At 47.2% G+C, this 19,047-nt stretch overlaps 1 protein-coding gene across 1 annotated transcript in view; it reads left to right on the top strand.

Moving 5' to 3' along the window:
• LOC104072255 (acetyl-CoA carboxylase-like) overlaps positions 1-17,769 on the top strand; it is a gene marked incomplete at its 5' end in the record, with an annotated part of 32,175 nt that extends 14,406 nt beyond the window's left edge. Inside the window, 5 exons of the mRNA XM_009583849.1 lie at positions 1,435-1,547; positions 11,815-11,969; positions 12,747-12,917; positions 16,029-16,165; positions 17,588-17,769. Coding sequence (XP_009582144.1) covers positions 1,435-1,547; positions 11,815-11,969; positions 12,747-12,917; positions 16,029-16,165; positions 17,588-17,714 — 703 coding nt within the window. The remainder of the gene's footprint in view (positions 1-1,434; positions 1,548-11,814; positions 11,970-12,746; positions 12,918-16,028; positions 16,166-17,587) is intronic.
• Positions 17,770-19,047: the final 1,278 nt, after the last annotated feature.

A 19,047-nucleotide genomic window follows, 5' to 3' on the forward strand; every position in this document is an offset into this window, starting at 1 on the left:
TAAGTGTGTACTTTAAAATCCCTGAGTGTCGTACTATCTGTCATATGGGCACTTGGGTAGTTGCACTTTTTTAATGAAATACAACTTAATCAAGTGAAGTTCTAGTTACTGGTGGTTCAGGATATAAAACTACAGGCAAACTCTTGGAAGCAGGTTTTTAAAAATATTTTAAAGAATCCCTAAAATACAGAGATACTGAATCATTTGGAGGAAAAAGCCAGCCCTGCCTGGGCTATCTGTGGCAGATAGAAGGAAGGCGTATAGAAGGACAGCATGAATATTGTGCTATCAGGGCGTCCTCTCAACTCCTACCATCTCAGCAGGGCAAAATTCCTGGGCAGCTGATCCAGGGAGAGGGAAAAAAGTGTAGGTGGGGAAAAGTTGAGAAGATACCCTTTCCAGATGCCCATTTCCCTTGCCTTTCCCAGCTGAATTTTGCTGATGGGACACTTGCCCCCGTCTCTGTTCTAAAGAAGCAAGACAGAGACACCTGTGGTCTGTTGGCCTTTGGTATTTCCTGCGTCTTGAGCAAACATTGTCTAGTCTTCACCTCCTGGAAGATTTTGCTGTTCTTTTCCTACTTAGAAATGTGGAGTCTGTTTACTTCACAGTCAGACACAGTGTGAGCAGGATTTCTACCAACTACTTCCCCTACCAAGTGTTTTTTGGGGTGCATGCAGGAACAACTCCCTCCCGCTGCTCCTGCCCTGTACCTTTCTAGGATGCCGGCAGCGTGAGCTCGCCTCTCGGAAATCTCAAGCCAGCTTCTTACCTTGCAAGACGTCAGGAAGGACAGTGTGTGGTTTGCAGAGCTGTAGTTGGACTCTAGAGGTCTTGAGCTCCAGTAGCCAAGAAAGATTATTTTGCAAAATATGTCGTCCTGTCCCTAAGTACCGTTACGCATTTGTGATAATTCTCATTGCTGTTGCTGTTCTGTAACCCTCAGTGCTGAGACCTTCCTCCTTGTCATTACTCCTGCCCTCACAGTTAAAGACTGAAGTGGTTTTATTTACCAAGCCCAAGTTTGAAATCACGTGCTCCTCTGTCTTTGACCTGGGAAGTGGGCAGGATCTCTGATGAAAATGGCTGGTTAATTGGTTTGTTTCATAAAGCTTACCTACCTTTTGAAAGAGCTTTCAGGTCACAGCTTAAAAGAGACTGCTGAAGAGCATTGCTTGTACCAGGCTGTACTATATACTGTTGGATAGACGTGTTTCTGTGAAGCCTGGTGTGCATTTGTGGCATTGGATAAATAATAGCTAAGATTCTTTCTTTCTTGTTCTCTCTTTCTCTTTGTTTTGTCTCCCTCCCCCCCTTCTCTTCTCTTCTTTTTTTACATACTTTGTAGAAAACATTGAACCGTTCCATTTTGTGTTTCCCCTTGTCTGATGACCTGAAAGTGCCTTTCTTTTCTCTTTTCCCATCACTGATCAGAGGAGGAATCCTGGAACCAGAGGGGACGGTAGAAATCAAATTCCGCAGGAAGGATCTGGTGAAGACGATGAGGCGAGTGGACCCCGTCTACATCCGCCTGGCAGAGCGGCTAGGTACGTCTGCGCGGGGGCTGGCGGAGCAGTGATCCGTTAGCTGGTGGCTAATGAATGTGTTTATAGACCTTAAAAAGGGGCACTGAGGCATTTTATCAAATTCATGATAATTTTTATTTACTGTCATCTAACTTGGGAAGAAAACCAGATGAGACAAGCTGCATGTATGTACATGTGAGAGAGATGATATTCATGTGCGTTTAGCATACCTAGGGTGTGTGTAATATAGTGTCTTTTTGAAGTGATTTCTTTTTTTTTTTTTTTTTATTGAATGGGTCTTACAGCAGACACTTTCTACAGATGCTTGAGTCTAGTTTCCATCTCAGCAATTGCTCAGATCACTAAAAGCTCATGGGCCAAACCTTCAGCTGGTGTCATTTGGCATAACTAAGAATTTGGTCAAAACTGTTTTGGGCTGCTGGACTATCACTGTGTGTCTGAGGTAGTTTTGAGTAATGATATCTCTCTGCTCTTCAGTTTCAAGAAAATAAAAAATATTCTTCACCTCCTCAGTAAAGTATGGTGTGATCTGCAGTGCTCGGTGGCGAGCACGTCACTATGTGTGTTGTATTATTACTGTGCCTTTCGCTCCAAATGATCCCAGCGTCTGGTATACACCCAACAACCCAAAATACAGCGTGTTCAGCAAAATGCACTTAATATCAGATATGTACTCTCTCAGGGGAATAGACTCTTTAAATAGTTCTTTACTAGCTCTTACCGTAAGAGTATAATCTTACAGAGCCTCTTTTTACCTCCAAAATTGACTACATTCCAGTAGTGGAAGAAGCATGCTTGTGGGTATGGTTTGAATTTATAAAGCATTTTGGGATCCTTCAGGAGGAAAAGTGTTCTGCAAATGACTGATAAATCGTGGCTATTGCTGCAGTTACATTTTATTATTTGGCTTTTTTTAATTTATGGCAGTGCAACAATTTATTTACAAAACAACCATTCTAATATGCCTTGGGAAGAGAATAATAATTGTAAAGGGTGTGGGGAGTGTTAAGAATCGGACTGCTTGCTGAAAACCAGGTTCTTACTGATGTCTTTGATAGCATCAAAGACATTTTCTCTCCTTTTTTAATGATAGTATTTTGACACTCTCTTTGTTTTCTCTCACTGTGCCGATTGCTTTCTGGGCAAGAAGCAGGTTAGCAGGTGTTTGAGTTTTGCAGACCAGCACAAGGCAGCAGTTTTATCTGAGTTCAGATCTTGCTCACATACATTATGTGTTACTGCGTGAGAGAGCGGACGCAGATACCTGGGTGGATGGACGTGTTGTTCTGTCTGCCTGTGTCTGTTGGAATTAAAAACCAATTTTAATGTTTGTAGTTGCAGCAAGGAGATTCTTTTTACAAAACCTCACTTTTGACCTATGTTAGACTTGACAGTGTCCCTTTAGGAGCAAACGGATAGCGTGACTACACCAAATCGTGGAGACCCGGGACAGGGTCCCAACAAATGCTGTCCTAAGGTGTTTCACACTTCACAGTTTAAAGGCTGCACGTGAGTTCCTTACGCTGTCAGGGCTCGCAGCTGCACCTCCTGCGGGTGTTTGCACCTCCGCGTCGGAGGCAGGAGAGCCGCCTCTCCGGTGCGCGAGTCTCCAGGGGAAGGAGAAATCAGATGTGTGGTTAGAGAAGGCAATATGCTGAGCAGTCAGCTCAGGTCCATGCAGATAAATGGCACTACGGCAGGAGCACTGTTTCTGAGAGTATTTACCTTCGCCCCACCATAACAAGCACTGGCTCTGCCGACAAACAAACCAACCTACTGCCTCTGCAAAGAAACGGTGCCTTCCGTGTGGCGGCTGCCGGAGGAATCCTTTCCCAGGAGCAGAGTCACTGGCTGCAGACAAAGAGGGCTGCCAAACTGTTTAAATTCTGAAGCGGCGGAGGAAGCGGGAGAGCAGAGCAACGTGAGCTTAGTCACTGTTGGGTGGCCCCTCCAGAGGGTCCGTCACCCAGACTGGGTGCGGGACGCCTGCAGAGCACCCTTGAATCACCCCAGTGGGACTTGCACCAGCATTCCCAGAAAAAAAAGCAGGGAGAAAGAGGGGATACAGTTTTCTGCCAACAGTCTCAAAAATCCAACACCACGCTATGTGAGAAGGCAGGAGCCTGTTCAGGGTTTTTTTCCCCTCTTCCTCTACAGGGTAATTACTCCCAGCAAACTCTATACACTTTAATTAAAATGACTGCAACACAAGAGCAAGTCACTTACAACTGTACATACAGAGAGCTCTAAAAGCTTCAGTCACTGATAAGCATCTCACTTAGATGGCTCGTAATTGCTCCCAGCATCGGGCGATCATTGCTGTTGTTTTGCCACTAATTCCGTACCATAGCAGGAAAGCTAAGATTGCAGGACACAGTGAATTGCATAATTTTTTTTTTGCTGGTTTTCTTTCTGGCCAATTTAAAATTTGTCAAAGTCGGTCTTCTTCTGGATCACTGCCCTTTGATATTTCGCGCACTCCATTTGCCACAAACAAGCCGCAGGGCCGCAGTTCATGCTGACTCCAGCAGAAGCAGAGAAAGCTCCATTTATCTTACACTGCCTGCTGAATTCTTACTCATTAGCTGGGGGTTCACTGCCTCTCTTTAACCCCTGAATGGCTGTCATCCCTCCCTGGAGCTGCTGAATAGCGGGGAAAAGGGAGATGCGCTCAGACGTGTGCCTGTTGCAGAGGGGTGGGGAAACAGGGCGATGGTGGTCTTATTCCAGGCGTCTTGAGACACTGGGGCTGGACTTGCAATTGGGGAGTGTGAGAGCAGAGAAGGCTGGCAGATAATGAATAATTTGTCATAAATCTGTTCATTATCAATTCTGCAGGACTATTGCTGAAATGTTTATTAGCCCCATGTTTTATTAAAATGTCACTCAGAGTTGTGCTATTACAAACCAGCGAACAGTGTGGAGCAAAGGGCAAGGAAAGAAAGGATAGCCCTTATCCTGCCCAAGAGCACGTTCCACGCTGAGTAGGTGTGCAGGGAGAACGGTGATTGCCTAGAAATGTAGGAACGATTCAGATTGCAAGCCTCAGGCCGTAGTTAAAAATCTGGAGGCTCAATTTTATTTTATTTATTTATTACAATTAGAGTAAAACATTTAGGAGTGGAATAAAAATTAGCTTTGTCATGCAGATTCTGGGTATGTAATGTGTCAGTTGCACACGTTGTGGAATGTGAATGAAAGGAATGGCAAAATGGCTCCAGTTAGAGCGAGATTTCACATTTCTCTTATCAGGTATTTATCTCATAGTAAAAGGGAAGCATCTGTCCGTCACCTGATATATCTTGTAATAGCGTGAATATCCTCTTCAGCTGATTCTATGAAATAGTTGGCTGTGTGCTGGTATGCATCTTTAATTTTATTTGAAATTATATGCCCATTTTGTGTTCGTCTGTATACATTGTACAAGGTGTGGGGAGGGGGGAGCATCCAGCTCCACATGTAGTACAGCAGCACTTTTGGAAGTGGGAGGCAGTGGTTGTTTTCTGCACAAACACTGATGCTGTAGACAACCTTTAACTTTCCACAGGTAATATTGCCAGTCAGTGTGTGATGCAGGCTTCTGACTTGCTTCACACTTTGTTTGGCTAAAGAGTGTGCAAAACTTTTCTTAAATTTCCAAATAATGAGTGAACGCTCAAGCATTGAACCCGTAACTCCACTTTAGCGTAGCAGTTCCGCTCTGGAAATAAACGTGCCGGGGCGCAGTACCAGGAGTGAACTCGCAGGTCCCTCTTGGCCCCGACGGTACGGGCTGGTGACGACTTTGCTGCCGGTGACCTGGGGACAGCCCTGACACAGCCTTGTTTCTTGAGTGGCTGAAAACTTCTGCCCTGTGACCTGTCTCGTTCCAAGCTTTAGCTTGGAAAGTTAGATCGCAGCTCTAAAGTCAAGTAATTCTTTTCGGGGGGGTTTTGTTTGTTCAGTGTTGTAATTAATCAAAATGCTGGTTGTTTTCTTGAGCAACAACTAAGAAAAATGCTGCTGTTGTGATTCCATATCTCATGAAGTCTTGGACAAATGCAGTCAGTGCGGCTGTAACTTCGTCTTTTTAGGTGATGCTGATTTCCAGTAACTGCTTCTATATACAAGTGCTGCTGCATTTAAATTGTTTATTGTTGTTAATTCACAATCATGAGTCTAGAATTGCAAGTACTGACTTCTGTCAGCTCCTTCATGACAATTGGCATCTTGAGTATCCTCCCAGGAGGGCTGTAGATGTTTCCCCCAAAATACGAATTTTTTGGAGTTGCGTACCTGCCACACTTTGCCTGTTTGCTCTGATGCCAGTATGAAGCCTTAGGAGCAAAGAGTTGGAAAGGACTAGGATATACAAGGATATTTCAAGCCCGTGTCATGAGCATGTGTGACCTTCAGTGCTGTTTCATATTGCACCTTTATAACATAAATCCTACTGAATATTTACTGAAGCAATTACAAGCAGTCTCATTTAAAGAAACAAGCGACAATCCAAAAATGCCTGTCTCTCCAGGGAGGTGAGCGGCTCTGAGTGACCTTCCTTCTCCCCTCTGGAGCGGCTCCCTCCAGCTGGAGTGGGAGATGCGTTGCCTGGGCAGCCCGGACACGGTTGGCATTCTTGCTGCCTTTGCTGAATTTTTGTCTGGCAAGAGCTTTGTTAAAGGCAGAGGAAGAGAAGGTGAGATTCAGGTAGGAGGATTATTGTTGCATGTGTGGAAATTAGATGGGACAGTCATAACCAGGGTTAAAATCGACATTTAATTATGTCATCGGATGCAGGGTAACTGCTGTACTTCTCCAGAGTTATTTCTTAAGGGCCCTTCCAGCACATGCTGCAGTGGGAGTTAACTGCTTTGCTGAAAAGAATGGCCACAAGCAGATGCCAAGATAAATTGAACTTAACATGGTTTTTTTGGTGTTACCTGGGGAAAAAAAAAAATCTCTAAATTTGCCTGTGGTAATTGTAATTTTGAGATAATCATTTGTTATTAATGCTCCTTTGTAGTCTGGAAAAATAGCTACTGTTTATGTTGTAAAAGTCATCTTTGAAAATCATCGGTGTGGGGTAATCTGCCAGAGTCAAATGTGTATGTGAGCAATGGGGTCTGGATGGGGGCTCCAAGGGAAGGGTCACATCTGGTCTCTGCAGCGGCGGGTCATGGGCACGTCCTCGGCTTGCTGCTCAGAGGAGGAGGTCTTGCTGCTGCGGCTGAGGGGGACTCTGCGTCTTGGGCGTGCGCCCTGCGAGCTCACCAACCAGTCGTGCCTCTGCTGTGCCACTGGCTGGGTGCGGTGGGCTGGAGCCTGGGTTGAAGCCGTCTGCTTTGCCCGACTCGCAGCGTGCGGAGCCTGAGAGTAAGCGTGAGGGCGTCTCCGCAAATCGGTTGGGTCAGAGGCCTTGATGCGGGGCTTTGCCCAGGTCTTTGAGAGCATGTTCGGGGAAGAAGCAAGAATATGGACAAGTAAATGCTTGGCCATGCTGAGGCTGTGTGCCGAGGGTGAGGGAGAAAATCCCACATTTTAACAGCTTAGAAACCATAAACCATCAAATTGATTCAGAAGCTGCCTGGCTTTCTGCAATCAGAGGGAACCTACAATAACATTTCTTGAAGTCATTTTGTCTAACCTGTTAAACTGGTCATATTTAAAAAAAGCACTTTGCTACTAAATGTTATGGGAAGCCGTGATTCATGGTCCTGCTGAGCCATTTCCGTCTGGCAGGAGCTTTATTAAAGGCAGCCTGCGCCCTGCCACCGCAGCAGGCTGCAGTCACTGCAGGACACTGCGCTGTCGATGGCTCCCTCTGCCAGGCACATACGTCGGAGGGATGCTCGGAGACGCCCCTTACTTCAGAGGAGATTTTTTGTTTAATGGGGCACAAATCAAAATAGTTTAGATGTTGCTTTCCCTCCCATGATGCTTTCCCTTAACTTTTGGAGGGGAGTATAAATGATAATCAGTATCAGAGCGCTTTACAGGAGAGGTCTCTCCGTGGATTTATGGCGGCAGCTTTTCCATTTGTCTACGCGGGGAGGCCAACTCCTCTAAGCCTTCCTCCATGATCGCGGGCTGTAAAGCACGCCTGCGTGTCCCTGCTGCAGCGGCCGGGAAGTGCTTCTCTGCAGGGTGGTTAACGGGCTTGTGTTGGCAACCGTAGTATTTGGCATTTATTGTTCTGTGCCACCGGGGTACTGAGAGCCCAGACCTGAGGTTTGGGGGCCTGTTATGGGCTGTAGGACACAGAAGAAAGAGTTTGTAACTCCGAAAACCAGGCTGTAGCAGCTGGATGGGGAGGCTGGTGTCACCCTGCGGAGAGACGGCAGAGGTGGGCACAGGCCAGGGCGGGGATGATGGGGGAGAGGGGCAGGCACGAGCTACCAGCTTCTTCCAGGAAGTACTTGCGAACATTTTGAGTTAAATACTCCTTATGTGTGGTTTTAAGCTAGTTTTTGTTGGTTTAACCTGGGTATGTTGGAGCGGAGTGTTTTAGCAAGGACAAATCCCTTGCCTGTTGTTCATGAGGAATTTTTGTACGGTGAGGGACATTTTGGCAAGACCCTGGACATTGCTCTTTTGACCTCAGAAGAAACTCTCTAATCTTTTTGGTACCCCAATGTTATTGCTTCCCCAAGGCATTTTTTCAACTTGTTTAGGGCAGTTTTGCTACTGGTAAAAAAAAAAAGAAAAAAGAAAAAAGAAAAGACACCATAGAACAAAGAGGTCTCGTGCACTTACCTCTGTGGGTAGGCTTTAAAGGTGTTGAGAGCCGGATTAAGACATTTAGTTGGCCTCTTCTGATCATGCCAATGGCTGTGATCATACCAGCGCTATATATAGATAGATACAAGCATACTTGGAGACTGCAGAGCAAACTGCAATCCAAGATAAATGTGACATTTTATGGCACTTAGAGTGCTGCCTTAGAAAGTGTCCTGTGCTGCCTGCCAAGTTAGGAAGGTCACACATGTTCTTTCTTCCTTTGAATTGTCGTCTTGTCTTACCTGCGTGCCTCACCTGCATGCCAAAACACTCTACACTTTGTGTTTGCATTGTAATGTGGCTGTTTCAGAGTGCTGCTTCCTTTGTTTCTCTATTGATTAGTAGCCGATCCATATCTAGAGGTCTATAATGTTCCTATGATTTAAACTTTAACAGTTTCATTAACTGTCAAGTACCTTTAGAGCAAAGGAATCCCATATTTTAACTTCCCTCTCCTTGCCAGTATAAGATTTGTGGAAGGAGACTTCTTTTTCCGAGAAATAAATAAATAAAGCCCCAGCTTTCTGAAAAACCCTGAGGCCTCAAGATCTGACTAGGAAAGAAAGAAAACCATTCCAAGATATTTAATTGTACAGGGGGCTTACAGGATTGATCGAGAGCTTAGCTTTTTACAATAGTCCAGTGAATAAGAAATGCTCCTGACAAACGATCGATGATGGGATAATCACTCTTTATCCCCCCTCCTCATTGTTACCTTCTTTCTTCCAGGAGAACAGGGTTCAGAAGTCAAAAATCTTTATAGACGCTGCTTTTAAATTAAGCAGAAAATAGACATTGACATATTTGTTAATCTCACCTAAATCATTACTGGGCCTGGCTGGTTTGACTGTACACCGTGAGTGTGGCAGATAGGCCAGAATACATGAGCGTTACTGGCTTAAGAGCATGCATTGCCATTTAAAACAGGGAGGTGTAGGAGCCTGTGAATTTAACATGGATAAATACATATAATTTTTTATTCTGAAGGTTATAAGAGTAGCTTCTCTTAATTAAAACCTTCTTACTAGCATTTGAAAGGTTAGGTAACATTTATATTGGTAGGCACATAAAAACATCCCTTCCCTAGGAAGAATCATTGTATGGCTGGCCTGTGACTTGGAAACGGACGTGCGTGCGTGTGTTTGTTCAAACCTATTCTGACTTGGAAGAGAAACTCTGGAAGGAAATGAAAACATAGGTAGTGCAAAGTAGAAAAGAAAAGGCATGCAGTGGGCCCCTGAAGGTGGGTTGAGCCAAAGCCCCAGTGTCACAGTGCTGTGCATGAGCTGCTGCGGTGCTGCACCCACCGGGGAGAGCCACTGGGGTTCTCAGCCCTTTGGTCCATCAGCCCTGGATCATCCTGTCTGTGGGAGGTCAGCCATGGATGCTCAAGGAAAGAGTAGAAGCGTGGTGCAATCGCAGTGGGATACTTTCCCCAGGATGCTCTCTCAGCTTCCAGCAGTCCTGTGGTTTAGAGGCTTCCTGAGAACAGATTTGTGTCTGCATCTTTGCCCTTAGAAGCCTGTGATGGACTTCTCTTGCATGAATTTATCTGATCACTTTCTGTGAGCTCGTTTGTACTTTTGGTACTCAGGACCTCCTGTGGCAATGAGTCCTACGTTTGGTTTTGCACTGTGAAAATGTTGCCTGTTGTTGGAGTTTTCATAAAGCTTCTGCCTGCTAATTTCATCTGGTTTTGTTGGGAGGGACTGGGATTGCTCTGACTTCCTGCTGCGGTTCCAGAGCCTGCTGTTGTCAAACTGGATGGTGGCCGTGAGCTGCTGAGGACACCCGTTGCTCAGCTGTCCTCCTGCTTCTCCCCAGCCATTGCCTTCCTCATCACCCAGCCTGGAAGTGTGGCAGTTTAACAATAGGTGCTGATGTAATGGTAGATGTTGCATTTAATCCCATTGACATTCTTTCGCAAAGGATAAAGATTAAAACCAAAAACAAAGATTAAAACCAAAAAAAGCTCGATGGTGTTCACACACCACAAAATGCAGTCATGATACTCAGGCTACAAGATAACAAGGAAGCATCCATTGTTCTCCGGCTGAATCACGGCGCCAGCTTTTGTTCCAAGTTCTCCCGTTGACTTCTTGTGCTACTGGGTAGGACATCTCTTTGTTTTATATCTCAGCTCCTCTCCGTGCACTGAAGACGCAATCATGCTTGCATGTCTCCCAGGCACATGGGCGGTTATATTAACATTTGAATGGAAGGTGCTGTAGGATAGTTCAACGTTACAGCCCACCAGTGCTTGGAGCAAGACTCGACCATGACCCGGCTTCAGATTGCCAGCGACCTCAGTTTTAAAAGGGGAGGTGGGATGGGAGGCAGCTGTCTCTGAGGCCGTGAACTTGCAACCAGAGCTTCTGGTGTGGGTGGGAGGTTAAAAAATGGCACAATTCAACAGAGTATCCAATACCGTATAATTTGGCTCAGATTGCAATCTTTGCTTAAATTGAACTAAGATTGCTCTAAATACTCTGCCTCTGCGCAAGGACCTCTTGCACATGTGTTGGTGAGGCAGTGTAGGAGAAGCATCAACCTACTTCTGGGCGAGCTTTGACCTGGTGTAAATTACTGTAGGTTCAGCACAGAGTTGCACTTACGGTTACGCTCCCTGTGGCCTGTTACAGGGAGAAGAGGGGATTTACGTTCTTGGTTTGATAAAGGGGCAGCTGGAGGAAGGAGCACTTGTTCTGCTGCGGGAAGCGGCAGGAGCTGCGACATGCCTCCACAGCACAACATGTTTCCCCTTGCCTGGCTTAGTCTGGGTCAGGCAATTCCAAAATTAATCAGAAATTGTTTAATCTGTGGTTTTGTTTTAATCAAAGTAATTTTATCTGAGCTGAATGTTACAAAATAAATGAAAAATTATAAACTCCACAGGACATTATCTTCTTGACGCAGTTTTATTCTTGTCCATCATGGTAGTCCATGGTTGAGACGTGTGTGCCGATCACTGGTAAACGGAAAGTGAGCAGTTTTGGCGTCTCTAGCCTAACTTGCGTGTTTTCCTTAATGAGGCAGTGGCTCTAACAGCTACTGGCAGGAACCAGCCTGCAGGAAAACTTGAAATTGTGTAGGTGGTTTTACATTGTCCACGTTTCTTGCTAAATGAACTGCGTGTTGGGACATTATTCTTTTTTAGGAGTAAGTCCAGTAAATGTCACTTAATTGATGGCTCAGCTCATTGGCATTTAAATGGAATAGAGTTTCCGTGGTGAAAACTCCTTCAAAGCTCTTGCCTGAATATCGGTGGCAGGAAATCTGGGCTGGAACACTTACATTTGACTCAAGACTCTGCTTGGCATTGCTGATAGTCTGGTGTTTGTCCTGGACAAATGCAGTCTGGGTTTCGCCCGTACGCAGGAGCAGAAGAAACCTCCATTCTCCCTCTGGACTGTCCAGAGCTGCTTGCCTTTCCTCCATGCAGCCGTCCTTTGTACACACCTCTGCTTTACCCTGTCAAAGGTCTCTGATGTGTGGCTGTGCCTGCTTGCAGGTACCCCCGAGCTGAGCCCTGCTGACCGAAAAGAGCTGGAGACCAAGCTAAAGGAGCGGGAGGAATTCCTGATTCCCATTTACCACCAGGTAGCCATGCAGTTTGCTGACTTGCACGACACACCTGGCCGGATGCAGGAGAAGGGTGCCATAACTGTGAGTATCATGGAGCTTTCCTTGGGGACATCGTTGGAGGGTTTGACACACGTGGGAAATGGTAACCCTCAGTGGGGCAAGCTGCTGCTGGAGGCAGCAGGATCAGAGGAACTTGTCATCCCGCGGGGCTGCAAGTAAACCTCTGCCCCAGTGACTCTTGCACAGGAGCAAACCCTCTCCACCCGCCAGCTGTTTTCTGGCCCCAGAACACAAGCACATCGTGTTTTCTAGCACCTTTACCTGATCCGTGTCCATTTGAGACCCCACATTTTCTGGGCTTTGCCGGTCGCTCATTAGCGACCACATCAAAAACCCCCCAGAGCACATTGCAGTCTGCCCAGGCAGGAGGGGAGGGCAGGAAGGTGGTGAGCCTGTACCCGTGGGGACCCTCAGTGATGGGAAGTGCTATAATGGCATAGCCGAAGGCCAGCTGTCATGTCAGGGTTTGAACCCTGGCCGATTAGATTTTCCTAGTTCCCTCTCCCCTTGGATGTGAGTGTCTTGGGCTGTGCTGCTCATCTGGGGAGCTGTGTCTCCTTTTGCAGAAGGGAGCAGACTTCTGGGAGACAAAGGAGGCTTCTGGTGACTGAATGGTATAACAGGGTGGAAGTCTTCAAAGCTCAGACATGGGAGTCTTTGTATTTCTCTTGTGCGAGCGGTATATTAAGTATATAATGAGTGCAAGCCTTTTTTTGTCATTGGGAATAAGGCATATATATTTCTCCACATAAATGTTGTCCCTCACTCATTTTTCTTCTCCACTTATGTCTTGGGCAGGACATTCTAGATTGGAAAACTTCCCGTACCTTCTTCTACTGGAGATTAAGACGTCTTCTTCTAGAAGATGTGGTAAAAAAGAAGATCCATGATGCCAATCCTGAGCTGACTGATGGGCAGATCCAGGCTATGCTGAGACGCTGGTTTGTGGAAGTTGAAGGGACAGTGAAGGTAAACGAAAAAGCAGTTTCACCAAGGCATTAGTTTTTCCTGGGCTTAGGCTCAGTGAAGTTCTCCCAGGTGGAGTTTGATCTCTGTTTTTTAATTGTAATGTCCACTAACATAACTAAGAGAACTTCTGGGTAATGTTCCAGGTCATGAATTGTTTTATGGGGACACTTTTTATAGCAGGCCAGAAGAGCAAAATAGGTTTTTTCCCCAAGCATGTAGCACCATTGTTATGAAAATCTGGGCATCTTACAAAGATGAACAGCTTGCTCAGTGGAGCGAGGCAGGGCAGTGTGTGGGAAGAAGGCTGCACAGAGGTGCTGCTGTCTGGCAGAACTGGCAGCACAAATCCCAGGAGTCACAACACATGCTGTATATACCAGCCCTGAATATCTCCATCTCCTTGTTTCTGTGCACAGCGTGCTTGAAATAGTACTGCGGAGCTGCTTGCGGTTACAGCGACTGTTACGAGGAGCTGTCCGAGCTGTGCAGACCAGTCCCTGCACACCCTTGGGATCCTCTGTGATGCGGAAGCAGGATTTTTATTTTATTTTTAATTATTCTTTCTTACTGAATAATATCCTCAATCCCACTCTATCCCACTGACACTGAGAAGGGTGTGAGGATTCACTGCTTGTATCCAGATGTTTCGTGTGGCAGACGTACAGCCAGCCTATCTTACCCGCCTGTCCTGCTGCTTGCAGAGCAGCCCATGGCCGTACTGTCCTCTCTTCACCTGGGCTGCCTTTGCCTTCCTTCTGTTTCCCCGGGCCATGAACTTAGAGATGGTGGGGACAGATCGCACCTGCCTGGCAGTCCGTCACCATTGCCATGTCTCAGCCATTCTTCCACCAAGTGTCCCATGTCCCCCGGGTTGCACAGTGCTTTAACGCCACAGGGAGTGGCATGCCGTCAAAGGTGGGGACACAGATCAGCTGTAAGATCTATCTGCCAGGGTTTGGGGTGGGGGGGTGCCTTGGCACCATCCGCAGTCCTCATCTGATAGCTGTGTTGAGGATTTCTGTTTTAATTGTGCTCAAACTCAGAAGCTGGCAGTCTCTGAAGAGCAATCTCTGGAGCTGCTCTTAGGTTGTTTTTGTCGCAGTCCTCCAATCTGAGTTCTTTATTTTATTTTATTTTATTCTATTCTATTCTATTCTATTTTTAAAGTCACAAACACTCAGGGGCTCCAGAAAAGGGGGGGAAGTGTTCTCTGGAGGGCAGCAGGCTTTTCAAGGTAGTGTCTGAGCGTCTTTAAAAGCGGGCATCTCGTTAGCTAATACATTACACCAATCAAGGAGAGTTATCTTAAGCCACAATTAATCTGCTCCCTGGCATATGTTGATAGGAAAGCATCATGCTGTTTCTTAATTAAAAGCAAACGGATTAAAAATGATTAATAAGAGTATTAAATATTCTCCTAAACTAAAAGCTTTGGGATTCTTGGGTAAATCTAGCTTTACACAGGTCTGCAACCGTAAGGCAGCTTCATGGGTTTTTTTTTCCCTTCCCTGAAATCTTCCTAAGTGCCCTACTTTGTATGCAAGGAGCATTTCTGTCATGTCTAGGGGCAGAGGCAAGGAGCAAAACCTAACCAGTTTAAAATAATAATAATAAAAAACAATGAAATAAGCGAAATCTTGAGGTTGAAATGCCATCACTGATTTAAGGCAATCATATACATAATGTTAAAAAAAACCAAACAGTTTCATACTAAAGTGTGTCAAGCAGGACCAACGCTGGGGGCTGGAATAGGGTCTGCACTTCAGGCTTCTTCACAGCAGTGCCAGCTCTCACCCGTGGGTGTAGCAACACCTTCGTCAACTCGGAGAAGGAGCGCTGCTTGTGAGAGTCCCAGGGAAGAGGGAAACAATTTCTTGGACTTTGGAAACTGATAATTAAATATATAAATAAAGGGTGAGCAGCACGGAGGCTCATCGGTGTGAGTGCTGCCTATACGCTGCTTTCTGGTATTGGCAAGGATGGGAGAAATTCAGCTTTGCGAAGGCTTGTAACGGGCTGACAGGGCGCAGGCATCGCTCTGTTGGGAGAGCAGGAGAGGTGAGACGCTGCCTCGGGCGGCGTGGTGGCTGGAGGAACCCATTGCATGCAGTGAAGTAGCGTCCTGGTAGGTGAGGTGTTCAGCTGGCTTCACTGCTGCTGCCCCAAGATCTTTGCAAACACGCTGCCCCCCCACCCCGAGGCTTCACCTTCGGGTGCCAACATCCATCTTGTGCTTCTGCCTCCCGCTCCCTGGCCAGCCCCAACATCACCCTGCTCCCAGTCAGGCCACAGAGGCAGCCGCGAGGATGGAAGGTCCTTAAGGTTCCTGGCTGGAGCAGTGGTTGCTCTGCTGCCCGCGGCTGCTGGGGTCTGCGCCCGCGCCGGGAGGGTGCCCGCTCGGCCCTGCGGTGCGTTACTGCATCGAGCTCATTGTCATTCTGACTTTGACTTCGTTAGTGATAACAGAGAAGGATAGTGCACCTTTAAATGCTTTGTGTTTAATTACCCAAATAAAATGACATAAATATGAATGAGTGCTAATGGCGGTACTTGCTTTTCCGGAAACCATTAACAAAACGATTCTTAAATGATTTGTAAAGAAAATGAGAGGAGAAGAGAGGAGCGAGAAGGCTATTAGGCGTCTAACACACTCCTGAATTATTATGTAGTCAACTACCTAGCAAATATCAGGTGAAATGATCTTGTAAAAGGAAAAAAGGGTGTTGTTGCCAAGGCTTTTCAGGGATGTGGACACCCCGACCTCCTCTGCTGTGTGCACACCTGCTGAAGGGGCTGTTCGGTTTCTGGGCTGGATCAGGGATCCCGTGATTGTTGGGGGAGATTAACACCAGGTTAGCTGCCTCGGTGGTTCCCCTTTAGTCACATTTATGGAAGGAGATGCAAAAGAAATATATCATCTTTTGACTTCTGGTAATTGTTAGTTGTGTTTATAAAAGCGACACACACTGGGAAAACCGCAGAGGTCTGCCAGCCAAACGTTTTACCCGCGGCTGCCAATAATTGCGAGTTAAATTTCGGGAACGGTACGTGGGGAGCGGGAGCGTGCACAGCACTGGGACTCGCCGGGTGACACTTGCGGTTTGTTTGCAGGCGTACTTATGGGACAGTAACAAGGACCTGGTGGAGTGGCTGGAAAAACAGCTGACGGAAGAAGAAGGCATTCGCTCAGTTGTGGATGAAAACATCAAATACATCTCGAGGGACTACATCCTCAAACAGATACGGAGGTAAGCCAACTACACACGCTCTGCCCCTGCAGAACAGGGATTTTAAAAAGTTCAGGCTCTGATCTTGGCTGCGTGTGCTTCCCCAGCTGAGGAAAGTGGATCCATCAGTTCCACACACATTTCACAGTCATGGGCCTTTTTATGTGGCAAACACACAAGGAGTATGTGGAAATGCAGTTCCTTTGGAAATGCAAACACAGGGGCAAATGTGCAGCTGCTGTGAAACAGGGATTTGTTCAAAGTCTGCATCTCCTGTTCCTCCTGCACAGGCTGTAGTGCTACTGTACATGCAGGTGCCTTGAGCAAAATCACAACCCAGCAGAGCAGAGATCTAATCCAGCAGTATCCAAACCTCCCTGACCATGCCTGCCCTTTACTGAAACAGGAGCCGTGAAGAGCCAGGGCACAGAAATTTCACTGCTAATGTGTCTTTTCTCCATTTGAGACAGAAAATGGAAAAACGTTATTTTGTAGGAGGTCACTTATTTTAGAAGGCCGCATACTGCAGGAATCAAGGAGAGAAAGCAAATCTCTGAGCTGTGCTACTGCTATCAAAGCGGTGTGTTGACCACACATGGCCAGAATATCCTTATGGCTTCCTTCCCTTTATTTCTTCTAGCCCTAGACTTTCCAGGCAAGCTACCTAGTTTCTCATGTGCTCAATGTCATAAAATGTCCAGTTCCCTTCGACTGCTGTTTAGAACTACACTGAATAAACCCCCAGAATACTAAAACATTGGTAGAGCATCTATTCCTCCTGCTTGTAAGTGTTATTGTGTGCATTTGCACAGACATTCGTCCAGCGGAGCCAGTTAAGTCTCGTGAGCCAAATGCTTTGCTAGACTTGAGCAGATATAATTTTGATAATTTTTATGTCTTAGACTGGAGGTCTCTTAAAGCAGCTTTGCCTCTGAGATTGCTGGGGGAGGGCACGGAACTGCGGAGTGAAGCTCCTGTGGTTTCTGTGTCCTGTGTCTGACTTTGTAGGGCATCTCTTCCCGTCATTTCCACCAGTGTCTCCATCCGTGCTACAGCGGACGGGGCTCTGCATCATCTGGGAGGGGGAGATGTGGGTGCTCTCGGCAGACTCTGAAGGTGCTGCTGGTGGAATCAGGGCACACTCCAGAGCTCCTGGTCTCCCCATGTCTGCCCTGGGTCCGCATGGTCCGGCCTCTCGGGATTTCAGCCTCCATGCTTGTCTGAGCCGGTCTGCCACCAGCAAACTGAGTGGCACAAGGGCCTCCAAGCGAGCACAGCTCTCGTGCTGCTTGCAGTCAGCTCACACAAGTGCCCGCTGCCTCGTCCAGTCTCTCTTAAAGACCCCATATTTCAGTCCTCCCCGACGGGCCTGACGGGGAGCTGTCAGACGCGCTCCGGTGCGAGTGTCGGGGCTGCTGTCACTTAACTCTCGCCTCTTTCCAGCCTGGTCCAGGCCAATCCGGAGGTTGCCATGGATTCGATAGTGCACATGACCCAGCATATATCACCCACCCAGCGAGCCGAGATCGTGCGGATCCTCTCCACAATGGACTCGCCTTCTTCAACGTAAGAGCATCGATTTCCCACACTCCCCCCTGCCTGGTACAGTGGAGGGGAAAAAAAAAAGCTCAGAATTGCCCTTTGTCTGCTCGACTGCGACCACTGTACCGAGACGGGGAGGCTCAGGGAAACGCTGGAAGAGTGACATTTTTATTTTTTCAAATCAGACTGACCAGAGGAAGTATGTTCTTTGGCCAGAGACACGAGGAAAATGTATAAACACAAGCGCCTGCGGAATTGAGTTACAGCTGTCTAACTGTACCTTATTTATTTAACAAAGCGTGACTGGACCAATGCATCAGTTCGCTGTTAGACTGCCACCTGAAAGCGCTACAGCCAGGCAATGAAGGGTGCTCCGGTACCGTGAGGCCTTGGCATAGCAAAGCAGGGGCTCGTTTAAATTAAAGCCCCTGTGCTCCTGCCTGCTTCTCTTTTCACACCCCGCCTGGTAGCGGCAGCTTTGTGCTGACAAGTGCCAATGTTATACCCTGCGAGAGCGTTGCTGCAGCCAAGGATGGGCTCTGCCTCCCAGGAGCGGGTGGGAGCCCAAGATCCCCCCGCCTGGCGTCCTGTGGGTGAGTGGAGCCCACCACCGAGTCAGTCTTCTTGTCTCTGTCAGCCAGTGGTGATTTGTATTTCAAACATCTGTCTTGTTACTTACTAGTAGAGGAAAAACCGCATTTAGGTCGGGATGGCCAGTGCTGTCCCCACACCCCGGGCAGGCTGCGGGGAAGGCTCCTGTGCTTTCCAGTTCTGTGAAGGTGGCAGGGGCAGGATTTTGGAGGCTAAATCCCCGCTCGCATTGCCTTTGTGCCCAGATCCTTTAGAACAGGCCAGTAAACTGCGTGAAAAGCCCTTCTAGGAGGAGGTAAAAGAGGAGACCAAAACGCAGCTGCTCAGCCATTTCTGCTCTTCCTTCCCTACTTATTTTGAGGGATAACAGACATGGGGCAGCCCCACTGTTGTATATACTTCATGGAAGTGCTAATCCCTTGCGTATGAACTGAAGCAGAAAGCAGATACAGCCTGCCAGGGTAAGGGAGGGGAAAGGACAGAGTCAAATACACTAATGGGGTTAGAACTGCTAAAGGAAATCTCAGTCTGAGCAAAGTTTTTCTCCATCGCCCACCTCTGCCCCAGAGCTGGCTCAAGCGGAGCTGCCTGCGCTTGCCTGGCCCTGGTGCGCGGCTGGGGGAAGGGACCGCTGTTATTCACGTGGGAGATGGAAATATAAGAAAAGTTATTCTTGGTAATCCCCTTCCTTAGCACCAGCTGACTTTTTTACCTGTTCCAATGGTCACTCTGTGCAGCCGGTCAGGAATAATTGTCTCCAGTGGATGTTT

This window comes from Fulmarus glacialis, unplaced genomic scaffold (assembly GCF_000690835.1).
Source record: "Fulmarus glacialis isolate BGI_N327 unplaced genomic scaffold, ASM69083v1 scaffold29828, whole genome shotgun sequence".
NCBI lineage: Eukaryota > Metazoa > Chordata > Aves > Procellariiformes > Procellariidae > Fulmarus > Fulmarus glacialis.